The sequence below is a fragment of the Cajanus cajan genome, chromosome 3 (assembly GCF_000230855.2).
Source record: "Cajanus cajan strain Asha chromosome 3, NIPB_CcT2T_4, whole genome shotgun sequence".
Taxonomy (NCBI): domain Eukaryota; kingdom Viridiplantae; phylum Streptophyta; class Magnoliopsida; order Fabales; family Fabaceae; genus Cajanus; species Cajanus cajan.
In genome coordinates this window covers 31,259,931-31,273,618 of record NC_138519.1, presented here as the reverse complement: position 1 = coordinate 31,273,618, position 13,688 = coordinate 31,259,931, and the positions used below count along the sequence as shown (strand labels likewise).

General features: G+C 30.5%; 2 protein-coding genes across 2 annotated transcripts; both read left to right on the top strand.

The window, feature by feature from the left end:
- The first annotated feature begins 4,326 nt into the window (after positions 1–4,326).
- Positions 4,327–4,863, top strand: LOC145956241 (pectinesterase inhibitor 1-like). Its single transcript, XM_083071806.1, has one exon. The coding sequence runs from the start codon at positions 4,327–4,329 to the stop codon at positions 4,861–4,863; it is 537 nt and encodes a 178-aa protein (XP_082927932.1).
- Positions 4,864–9,008: 4,145 nt separating this feature from the next.
- On the top strand, positions 9,009–9,545 carry LOC145956240 (pectinesterase inhibitor 1-like). The gene has a single exon (XM_083071804.1). The coding sequence runs from the start codon at positions 9,009–9,011 to the stop codon at positions 9,543–9,545; it is 537 nt and encodes a 178-aa protein (XP_082927930.1).
- Positions 9,546–13,688: the final 4,143 nt, after the last annotated feature.

Sequence of the window (13,688 nt, the reverse complement as noted above, 5' to 3'; positions counted from 1 at the left end):
GATTATCAAAACCTAAATGTGGCTGCCTCTGGAATCCAAACCCACATTGATCTATGTATTGATGGAGAGTCACCATCTGATACTCCTTATAATGATACCTCCTTGCTACCGAAATATGCTAATGATATCTCACGAGTTGTTGAGGTTATTCTTATAATATCGAATAATTTGTATAACTAATTAGGAGACAAATGTAAGAACTTATATATACTCATAAATGTAACTTATAGATTTATTATAATTTTCTAACATATTTCAATTACTTTCCTCAAGATTCAAATCTATTAAAACTAAGTTCCATTTATATATTTTTTATAAATATATAACTTTTCACGGTTATGAAAAAATTGAATATTTAAATTTATGCTTCTTCCAAATAAATATGGTTAAATTCAGAAGAATTTAAAAAAATAATAATTTTAGTTATTATAAATTTTAAAATTTTCTTTATCTTTATTTAATTGCGACTTGGAATTCATGTAGTCAAATCATGTCAAAAAACTATTTTAAGATGCAATATAAAATAAAATGTTTTGAAAATTTTAAAAAAAACATGATTTTGTCTCAAAATTACTAGATAAAATTATCATAAATGAATTTAAATTACATATTTGTTTAGTGTAATTTATTTACACTAATAAAATAATAACATAAATTACACTAAAAAATAATATGAATCACTAGTGCAAAAAGAGCCTTTAATGATGTAGATTTTATATCGAGTGTAATGTACACAACATAGTCACACAGAGGAAAACATGTAAATATGACAAAAAATATTATCTTGAGTGTTATTTCACCTATCATAAAAAGTTCTTTCTATGTTGAGTACCATTACACTGCTATAGAATGTGTTGGGATGGTTAACTTTGTAGTTGACCACAACCTTTCAATGACAATGTTCAATATCACTGTGACATAGGCCCTTAACTATGATATCCAAAATATTTTTGGACTTATCATATACCTAATGTGATGGAAACATGTAGAGAGACTAGATTGATATAGTTTCTCCTTCAAGTTTCTATGAGTGGATCTTAACTTTTTAGACTCCTTCAAGGTTCTTCAATGGCTTGCATGGATGCTAGAAGTCATTTTCACCACACATGATGAAAAACGTCTCCTTGATGGTGCCACACATTGAAAAATGATAAGTCTTTTCAATTTCTCACCATACTCAAGAGAGGATAAGAAAAAAGAAAGAATTTCAAGGAGAGAAACAAGCTTTGAGAGTCTAAATCATGCATAATTCCCAAAATGTTAAAACTCCTATATATAAAGCTGGGTATCTTGGAGAGGAAGCTAAATATCTAGGAGACAAGGATGAGACACTTGGATCTAGTTCTACCAATCATAAACAAGCCATGTGGACATGTTTAAGACATATAGGAGACAACTAGATTTAAAAGAGCCAATGAGCAAGTGTCAAGTGTCCTCTTGTCTCTAGGTAGTTGAAAAAGTAGTCCAAGGTGAAGAATAGTCAAGATGGGCAGCCAATGGTGGCCTACGCTTTTCTTGACCTAACCAAAATCTAAGGAATTGGTTTACTTTGGCTAACCAAATGAAGGTTGAATCATGTCAAATCAATTCCTTTGGCCAAGAGATAAAAAAAAAGCCTACTATCACTTTTGTCTATTTCCACACCACCTAGAATGTCTATTGCCAAATCACTAGAATGACTATTTCCACTCCCAACTACTAAACTCCAAAAACTAAAATTTGGTGACCATGAATACAAGGTCAAATGGAATTAATTTCAAAAGAAACACGCCTCTAAATCCTAAAGGCATTACCTAAAATTAAAGAAGCACACAGCTCTACATCCTATCTTCATGCCAACTCGTTACCCATCATGACTTATTGTACCCATCCTTTTTTTTATTATTACTTTCTCGTGCTTATAAGACTAACTCATCTAATTTCCTCTTCTCACCAAATCTCTTCCATAAACTTTTTAAATCTCTTTGAACAGAAATTTATGATCTTCCTTGAATATCTACTATTTTCATGTCTTTCCAACCACTTCATTTGACTAGGTTGACCAAGAATTTTAGCCTTCATATGCATACATCCTATAGTCATTTTTATGATGACAACTTCTATTTTCGGGTAACTCAGTCTAATGAGTTTGTTGATAAATCATTATTGTTTTCACCTTTCTAGCGCGTCTTCTTCCACAATGCCTACTCTGGCCTCGTCTTACTATTGGCCTAACTTTTGCTAGTGACAAAAGGGGGAGTGCAAAAGCTTAAAATTTTAGTTTAAAGTTTTATTTTCTTCATGTATTTCCTTTATTCAACTCTGTTTGGTATGTTGTTTAATGAAAATCATTTTTTAGCTTTGATGTTTCGTGCTTGAAATATATTATGATTTGAAAGAAAAAAAAAAAAAGAACAAATGAGGCACATCATGTACCTTAAGATGAATGCCATAAATGTATTGTTTATTGTTATTATAAGTTCGATCATTTGTTTTTATTGTATTCTTTAACAAAATGAACAAACTAAAGCTTCTTTAGTATTTGTGCAACTTTCAATAGAAAAGGACAAACCTATTTCCTAAGAGGAGCGTGGTCAACACAAGATGTATTTAGGATTGGCACACATAGTTGTTCATTTCCTCTAAGTACAAAAATTTGATTAGTAGCCTTATATCAAATAAGAAATGATTATTTGGTTAAATGCATTTAATGTTTGCCTTTTTTATGGCACCAACAAAAACTTCGTACTTAGTACAAAGTAGAGTGTATAAATTAATAAAACTACCTCTAACATAATAAATCAACTAATGTTGTTATTTAAAGGAAGTCTTGGAAGATAACTATTGAGAGAAATTCATAAATTGTTCAATTTGAAGTATCATTTTTCTTACTTTATCATAAAAGTGTAGGTTAGTGCAATTATTATTGCATTTAATGTTATTGACCAAATTGTCACTTTTCATCTAAAATATGAAGTTGCCTATCACTTTTTTAAAAGAAATTTATTGTTCTTTCTGAAGTTTATTTTGTTGTGTCAGTGGAATGGTGATTTTCATGACCATGCTAGTTTCAAGACATAGAGTTTGTCTCTTTTATTTGAAAATATTTGTGTTTAAAGAATAATGATCAGAGACACTTCATAGATACTTCTACTATTATATAAGTTATAAAGATAGATAATACATGTTATAATAGTATTTATTAAAATAATAAATTTAATTTTGTGATTTGTAAGACAATACACTTCGTATATAAAATAGATTATCTTAGCTTATAAAATCCGAGTTATATACTTACTTTAAACATTTTTCCATTAGAGTGTTATTTTTCTTTTGTTTAAAAATACATTTTGTTATTATTAAAACACTTTTTGAGAAACCTATAATTCATCCTCTATTTTAACCATAATGAGACAAGGATTAGGCACACAATGAGGCAAAAAGAGAAAAATGGATAAATGAAAGAATAAAGAATTGGTAGCCTACATAGAGATGAGAGAATGATTTCACTACCAGTGAAGATGTTTATGGTTTCCATGTTTTACTATGTAATCGAGTTAACTATATTTCATACATGTGATGAGTGCTTTGCATTTAGGAGATGGATATTGGCCAGTGCTAGATAGGGGGATAGAGTTCAAATTGGTTATGAGAACTTGGGGGAATGATGAGTGTTGTCTACTCGATTTTTGTGCGCTTTATTAGCATGGGGACATCACATACCTGTCCTTACTGGTTTTAAAGCTAAATCATTTTTGTTAGGGGCTAGGAAGCGTGGTACTTTATACCTGTAACCATGATTTCCCCTGACAGTCATGCATTTAAGAAGTAAGACCATTAAGGCCAATGAGGCTAAATGGTAGCTTAAATGCCCAAGAATGAAAAGTGTGATAGTTATGAATTGTAGGGTATCAAGAGGTTGTTTTCTTAGAAATCCACACAAAGTGATTTTGTAGGTTATGTATTTTTTTTTTGTTTACTTGTTTGTGGTGTTTGTGGAGTGGAGTTATCAAGATGGTTGAACCTAAAGAAGGAAAAAAAAGGTGTTTTTCACATCAAAAAATTAAATAACTAACTATTTCCTTTCTTTAGTATGCTAAACATTCTCCAAAATTATCATGCCTATTATAATACTTTAGTAAGAAAACTAAGAAATCTAGGTGTAGTATTAGTTGTATAGTGTTATTTTTAGAAGTTGCTACAACTGAACAACCTCTTTGCATTAAATCCTATGAATTGAACCTATATATACCATTGTTTTCAATTGAAAACTATAGAATCAACTAGGCAAAAGGACTAAACAAAAAGTTCAAAGAAGGAGAAAAAGGAAATAAGACAAAGTTAACAATGACTAATAACTTCTTATTAGTGTTGATGTTCATTTTATTTGTTGCATCCTCCAATGCAACCCAAGGTGTGGAACTAGATTCCATTTGCAAGCAAGCTGAAAATCCTACATTTTGTTTAAACCTTCTTAATTCAAAGCCTGGTGGAGCAGCTAGTGCAGACTTTGCTGACCTTGCCAAATATGCCCTTGATGTATTACTTGGCAATATCACCACCACAACCAAACTAATCAAGAGGTTGATTCGACGAAATGTTAATGACCTTGAGGCAAGAAACCATTACACATTATGTTTGAATCAAATTCATAAGGGTGCCCTTAGCAAAGTTCATTTCACTCAAATGATATTGAACTCAGGAGATTATCAAAACCTAAATGTGGCTGCCTCTGGAATCCAAACCCACATTGATCTATGTATTGATGGAGAGTCACCATCTGATACTCCTTATAATGATACCTCCTTGCTACCGACATATGCTAATGATATCTCACGAGTTGTTGAGGTTATTCTTATAATATCGAATAATTTGTATAACTAATTAGGAGACAAATGTAAGAACTTATATATACTCATAAATGTAACTTATAGATTTATTATAATTTTCTAACATATTTCAATTAGTTTCCTCAAGATTCAAATCTATTAAAACTAAGTTCCATTTATATATTTTTTATAAATATATAACTTTTCACGGTTATGAAAAAAATTGTATATTTAAATTTATGTTTCTTCCAAATGAATATGCTTAAATTCAGAAGAATTTAAAAAATTAATAATTTTAGTTATTATAAATTTTAAAATTTTCTTTATCATTATTTAATTGCGACTTGAAATCCATGTAGTCAAATCATGTCAAAAAACTATTTTAAGATGCAATATAAAATAAAATGTTTTGAAAATTTAAAAAAAAACATGATTTTGTCTCAAAATTGCTAGATAAAATTATCATAAATGAATTTAAATTACATATTTGTTTAGTGTAATTTATTTACACTAATAAAATAATAACATAAATTATACTAAAAAATAATATGAATCACTAGTGCAAAAAGAGCCTTTAATGATGTAGATTTTATATCGAGTGTAATGTACACAACATAGTCACACAGAGGAAAAGATGTAAATATGACAAAAAGTATTATCTTGAGTGTTATTTCACCTATCATAAAAAGTTCTTTCTATGTTGAGTACCATTACATTGCTATAGAATGTGTTGGGATGGTTAACTTTGAAGTTGACCACAACCTTTCAATGACAATGTTCAATATCACTGTGACATAGGCCCTTAACTATGATATCCAAAATATTTTTGGACTTATCATATACCTAATGTGATGGAAACATGTAGAGAGACTAGATTGATATAGTTTCTCCTTCAAGTTTCTATGAGTGGATCTTAACTTTTTAGACTCCTTCAAGCTTCTTCAATGGCTTGCATGGATGCTAGAAGTCATTTTCACCACACATGATGAAAAACGTCTCCTTGATGGTGCCACACATTGAAAAATGATAAGTCTTTTCAATTTCTCACCATACTCAAGAGAGGATAAGAAAAAAGAAAGAATTTCAAGGAGAGAAACAAGCTTTGAGAGTCTAAATCATGCATAATTCCCAAAATGTTAAAACTCCTATATATAAAGCTGGGTATCTTGGAGAGGAAGCTAAATATCTAGGAGACAAGGATGAGACACTTGGATCTAGTTCTACCAATCATAAACAAGCCATGTGGACATGTTTAAGACATATAGGAGACAACTAGATTTAAAAGAGCCAATGAGCAAGTGTCAAGTGTCCTCTTGTCTCTAGGTAGTTGAAAAAGTAGTCCAAGGTGAAGAATAGTCAAGATGGGCAGCCAATGGTGGCCTACGCTTTTCTTGACCTAACCAAAATCTAAGGAATTGGTTTACTTTGGCTAACCAAATGAAGGTTGAATCATGTCAAATCAATTCCTTTGGCCAAGAGATAAAAAAAAAGCCTACTATCACTTTTGTCTATTTCCACACCACCTAGAATGTCTATTGCCAAATCACTAGAATGACTATTTCCACTCCCAACTACTAAACTCCAAAAACTAAAATTTGGTGACCATGAATACAAGGTCAAATGGAATTAATTTCAAAAGAAACACGCCTCTAAATCCTAAAGGCATTACCTAAAATTAAAGAAGCACACAGCTCTACATCCTATCTTCATGCCAACTCGTTACCCATCATGACTTATTGTACCCATCCTTTTTTTTATTATTACTTTCTCGTGCTTATAAGACTAACTCATCTAATTTCCTCTTCTCACCAAATCTCTTCCATAAACTTTTTAAATCTCTTTGAACAGAAATTTATGATCTTCCTTGAATATCTACTATTTTCATGTCTTTCCAACCACTTCATTTGACTAGGTTGACCAAGAATTTTAGCCTTCATATGCATACATCCTATAGTCATTTTTATGATGACAACTTCTATTTTCGGGTAACTCAGTCTAATGAGTTTGTTGATAAATCATTATTGTTTTCACCTTTCTAGCGCGTCTTCTTCCACAATGCCTACTCTGGCCTCGTCTTACTATTGGCCTAACTTTTGCTAGTGACAAAAGGGGGAGTGCAAAAGCTTAAAATTTTAGTTTAAAGTTTTATTTTCTTCATGTATTTCCTTTATTCAACTCTGTTTGGTATGTTGTTTAATGAAAATCATTTTTTAGCTTTGATGTTTCGTGCTTGAAATATATTATGATTTGAAAGAAAAAAAAAAAGAACAAATGAGGCACATCATGTACCTTAAGATGAATGCCATAAATGTATTGTTTATTGTTATTATAAGTTCGATCATTTGTTTTTATTGTATTCTTTAACAAAATGAACAAACTAAAGCTTCTTTAGTATTTGTGCAACTTTCAATAGAAAAGGACAAACCTATTTCCTAAGAGGAGCGTGGTCAACACAAGATGTATTTAGGATTGGCACACATAGTTGTTCATTTCCTCTAAGTACAAAAATTTGATTAGTAGCCTTATATCAAATAAGAAATGATTATTTGGTTAAATGCATTTAATGTTTGCCTTTTTTATGGCACCAACAAAAACTTCGTACTTAGTACAAAGTAGAGTGTATAAATTAATAAAACTACCTCTAACATAATAAATCAACTAATGTTGTTATTTAAAGGAAGTCTTGGAAGATAACTATTGAGAGAAATTCATAAATTGTTCAATTTGAAGTATCATTTTTCTTACTTTATCATAAAAGTGTAGGTTAGTGCAATTATTATTGCATTTAATGTTATTGACCAAATTGTCACTTTTCATCTAAAATATGAAGTTGCCTATCACTTTTTTAAAAGAAATTTATTGTTCTTTCTGAAGTTTATTTTGTTGTGTCAGTGGAATGGTGATTTTCATGACCATGCTAGTTTCAAGACATAGAGTTTGTCTCTTTCATTTGAAAACATTTGTGTTTAAAGAATAATGATCAGAGACACTTCATAGATACTTCTACTATTATATAAGTTATAAAGATAGATAATACATGTTATAATAGTATTTATTAAAATAATAAATTTAATTTTGTGATTTGTAAGACAATACACTTCGTATATAAAATAGATTATCTTAGCTTATAAAATCCGAGTTATATACTTACTTTAAACATTTTTCCATTAGAGTGTTATTTTTCTTTTGTTTAAAAATACATTTTGTTATTATTAAAACACTTTTTGAGAAACCTATAATTCATCCTCTATTTTAACCATAATGAGACAAGGATTAGGCACACAATGAGGCGAAAAGAGAAAAATGGATAAATGAAAGAATAAAGAATTGGTAGCCTACATAGAGATGAGAGAATGATTTCACTACCAGTGAAGATGTTTATGGTTTCCATGTTTTACTATGTAATCGAGTTGACTATATTTCATACATGTGATGAGTGCTTTGCATTTAGGAGATGGATATTGGCCAGTGCTAGATAGGGGATAGAGTTCAAATTGGTTATGAGAACTTGGGGGAATGATGAGTGTTGTCTACTCGATTTTTGTGCGCTTTATTAGCATGGGGACATCACATACCTGTCCTTACTGGTTTTAAAGCTAAATCATTTTTGTTAGGGGCTAGGAAGCGTGGTACTTTGTACCTGTAACCATGATTTCCCCTGACAGTCATGCATTTAAGAAGTAAGACCATTAAGGCCAATGAGGCTAAATGGTAGCTTAAATGCCCAAGAATGAAAAGTGTGATAGTTATGAATTGTAGGGTATCAAGAGGTTGTTTTCTTAGAAATCCACACAAAGTGATTTTGTAGGTTATGTATTTTTTTTTTTGTTTACTTGTTTGTGGTGTTTGTGGAGTGGAGTTATCAAGATGGTTGGACCTAAAGAAGGAAAAAAAAGGTGATTTTCACATCAAAAAATTAAATAACTAACTATTTCCTTTCTTTAGTATGCTAAACATTCTCCAAAATTATCATGCCTATTATAATACTTTAGTAAGAAAACTAAGAAATCTAGGTGTAGTATTAGTTGTATAGTGTTATTTTTTGAAGTTGCTACAACTGAACAACCTCTTTGCATTAAATCCTATGAATTGAACCTATATATACCATTGTTTTCAATTGAAAACTATAGAATCAACTAGGCAAAAGGACTAAACAAAAAGTTCAAAGAAGGAGAAAAAGGAAATAAGACAAAGTTAACAATGACTAATAACTTCTTATTAGTGTTGATGTTCATTTTATTTGTTGCATCCTCCAATGCAACCCAAGGTGTGGAACTAGATTCCATTTGCAAGCAAGCTGAAAATCCTACATTTTGTTTAAACCTTCTTAATTCAAAGCCTGGTGGAGCAGCTAGTGCAGACTTTGCTGACCTTGCCAAATATGCCCTTGATGTATTACTTGGCAATATCACCACCACAACCAAACTAATCAAGAGGTTGATTCGACGAAATGTTAATGACCTTGAGGCAAGAAACCATTACACATTATGTTTGAATCAAATTCATAAGGGTGCCCTTAGCAAAGTTCATTTCACTCAAATGATATTGAACTCAGGAGATTATCAAAACCTAAATGTGGCTGCCTCTGGAATCCAAACCCACATTGATCTATGTATTGATGGAGAGTCACCATCTGATACTCCTTATAATGATACCTCCTTGCTACCGACATATGCTAATGATATCTCACGAGTTGTTGAGGTTATTCTTATAATATCGAATAATTTGTATAACTAATTAGGAGACAAATGTAAGAACTTATATATACTCATAAATGTAACTTATAGATTTATTATAATTTTCTAACATATTTCAATTAGTTTCCTCAAGATTCAAATCTATTAAAACTAAGTTCCATTTATATATTTTTTATAAATATATAACTTTTCACGGTTATGAAAAAAATTGTATATTTAAATTTATGTTTCTTCCAAATGAATATGCTTAAATTCAGAAGAATTTAAAAAATTAATAATTTTAGTTATTATAAATTTTAAAATTTTCTTTATCATTATTTAATTGAGACTTGGAATTCATGTAGTCAAATCATGTCAAAAAACTATTTTAAGATGCAATATAAAATAAAATGTTTTGAAAATTTAAAAAAAAACATGATTTTGTCTCAAAATTGCTAGATAAAATTATCATAAATGAATTTAAATTACATATTTGTTTAGTGTAATTTATTTACACTAATAAAATAATAACATAAATTATACTAAAAAATAATATGAATCACTAGTGCAAAAAGAGCCTTTAATGATGTAGATTTTATATCGAGTGTAATGTACACAACATAGTCACACAGAGGAAAAGATGTAAATATGACAAAAAGTATTATCTTGAGTGTTATTTCACCTATCATAAAAAGTTCTTTCTATGTTGAGTACCATTACATTGCTATAGAATGTGTTGGGATGGTTAACTTTGAAGTTGACCACAACCTTTCAATGACAATGTTCAATATCACTGTGACATAGGCCCTTAACTATGATATCCAAAATATTTTTGGACTTATCATATACCTAATGTGATGGAAACATGTAGAGAGACTAGATTGATATAGTTTCTCCTTCAAGTTTCTATGAGTGGATCTTAACTTTTTAGACTCCTTCAAGCTTCTTCAATGGCTTGCATGGATGCTAGAAGTCATTTTCACCACACATGATGAAAAACGTCTCCTTGATGGTGCCACACATTGAAAAATGATAAGTCTTTTCAATTTCTCACCATACTCAAGAGAGGATAAGAAAAAAGAAAGAATTTCAAGGAGAGAAACAAGCTTTGAGAGTCTAAATCATGCATAATTCCCAAAATGTTAAAACTCCTATATATAAAGCTGGGTATCTTGGAGAGGAAGCTAAATATCTAGGAGACAAGGATGAGACACTTGGATCTAGTTCTACCAATCATAAACAAGCCATGTGGACATGTTTAAGACATATAGGAGACAACTAGATTTAAAAGAGCCAATGAGCAAGTGTCAAGTGTCCTCTTGTCTCTAGGTAGTTGAAAAAGTAGTCCAAGGTGAAGAATAGTCAAGATGGGCAGCCAATGGTGGCCTACGCTTTTCTTGACCTAACCAAAATCTAAGGAATTGGTTTACTTTGGCTAACCAAATGAAGGTTGAATCATGTCAAATCAATTCCTTTGGCCAAGAGATAAAAAAAAGCCTACTATCACTTTTGTCTATTTCCACACCACCTAGAATGTCTATTGCCAAATCACTAGAATGACTATTTCCACTCCCAACTACTAAACTCCAAAAACTAAAATTTGGTGACCATGAATACAAGGTCAAATGGAATTAATTTCAAAAGAAACACGCCTCTAAATCCTAAAGGCATTACCTAAAATTAAAGAAGCACACAGCTCTACATCCTATCTTCATGCCAACTCGTTACCCATCATGACTTATTGTACCCATCCTTTTTTTTATTATTACTTTCTCGTGCTTATAAGACTAACTCATCTAATTTCCTCTTCTCACCAAATCTCTTCCATAAACTTTTTAAATCTCTTTGAACAGAAATTTATGATCTTCCTTGAATATCTACTATTTTCATGTCTTTCCAACCACTTCATTTGACTAGGTTGACCAAGAATTTTAGCCTTCATATGCATACATCCTATAGTCATTTTTATGATGACAACTTCTATTTTCGGGTAACTCAGTCTAATGAGTTTGTTGATAAATCATTATTGTTTTCACCTTTCTAGCGCGTCTTCTTCCACAATGCCTACTCTGGCCTCGTCTTACTATTGGCCTAACTTTTGCTAGTGACAAAAGGGGGAGTGCAAAAGCTTAAAATTTTAGTTTAAAGTTTTATTTTCTTCATGTATTTCCTTTATTCAACTCTGTTTGGTATGTTGTTTAATGAAAATCATTTTTTAGCTTTGATGTTTCGTGCTTGAAATATATTATGATTTGAAAGAAAAAAAAAAAGAACAAATGAGGCACATCATGTACCTTAAGATGAATGCCATAAATGTATTGTTTATTGTTATTATAAGTTCGATCATTTGTTTTTATTGTATTCTTTAACAAAATGAACAAACTAAAGCTTCTTTAGTATTTGTGCAACTTTCAATAGAAAAGGACAAACCTATTTCCTAAGAGGAGCGTGGTCAACACAAGATGTATTTAGGATTGGCACACATAGTTGTTCATTTCCTCTAAGTACAAAAATTTGATTAGTAGCCTTATATCAAATAAGAAATGATTATTTGGTTAAATGCATTTAATGTTTGCCTTTTTTATGGCACCAACAAAAACTTCGTACTTAGTACAAAGTAGAGTGTATAAATTAATAAAACTACCTCTAACATAATAAATCAACTAATGTTGTTATTTAAAGGAAGTCTTGGAAGATAACTATTGAGAGAAATTCATAAATTGTTCAATTTGAAGTATCATTTTTCTTACTTTATCATAAAAGTGTAGGTTAGTGCAATTATTATTGCATTTAATGTTATTGACCAAATTGTCACTTTTCATCTAAAATATGAAGTTGCCTATCACTTTTTTAAAAGAAATTTATTGTTCTTTCTGAAGTTTATTTTGTTGTGTCAGTGGAATGGTGATTTTCATGACCATGCTAGTTTCAAGACATAGAGTTTGTCTCTTTTATTTGAAAACATTTGTGTTTAAAGAATAATGATCAGAGACACTTCATAGATACTTCTACTATTATATAAGTTATAAAGATAGATAATACATGTTATAATAGTATTTATTAAAATAATAAATTTAATTTTGTGATTTGTAAGACAATACACTTCGTATATAAAATAGATTATCTTAGCTTATAAAATCCGAGTTATATACTTACTTTAAACATTTTTCCATTAGAGTGTTATTTTTCTTTTGTTTAAAAATACATTTTGTTATTATTAAAACACTTTTTGAGAAACCTATAATTCATCCTCTATTTTAACCATAATGAGACAAGGATTAGGCACACAATGAGGCGAAAAGAGAAAAATGGATAAATGAAAGAATAAAGAATTGGTAGCCTACATAGAGATGAGAGAATGATTTCACTACCAGTGAAGATGTTTATGGTTTCCATGTTTTACTATGTAATCGAGTTGACTATATTTCATACATGTGATGAGTGCTTTGCATTTAGGAGATGGATATTGGCCAGTGCTAGATAGGGGATAGAGTTCAAATTGGTTATGAGAACTTGGGGGAATGATGAGTGTTGTCTACTCGATTTTTGTGCGCTTTATTAGCATGGGGACATCACATACCTGTCCTTACTGGTTTTAAAGCTAAATCATTTTTGTTAGGGGCTAGGAAGCGTGGTACTTTGTACCTGTAACCATGATTTCCCCTGACAGTCATGCATTTAAGAAGTAAGACCATTAAGGCCAATGAGGCTAAATGGTAGCTTAAATGCCCAAGAATGAAAAGTGTGATAGTTATGAATTGTAGGGTATCAAGAGGTTGTTTTCTTAGAAATCCACACAAAGTGATTTTGTAGGTTATGTATTTTTTTTTTGTTTACTTGTTTGTGGTGTTTGTGGAGTGGAGTTATCAAGATGGTTGGACCTAAAGAAGGAAAAAAAAGGTGATTTTCACATCAAAAAATTAAATAACTAACTATTTCCTTTCTTTAGTATGCTAAACATTCTCCAAAATTATCATGCCTATTATAATACTTTAGTAAGAAAACTAAGAAATCTAGGTGTAGTATTAGTTGTATAGTGTTATTTTTTGAAGTTGCTACAACTGAACAACCTCTTTGCATTAAATCCTATGAATTGAACCTATATATACCATTGTTTTCAATTGAAAACTATAGAATCAACTAGGCAAAAGGACTAAACAAAAAGTTCAAAGAAGGAGAAAAAGGAAATAAGACAAAGTTAACA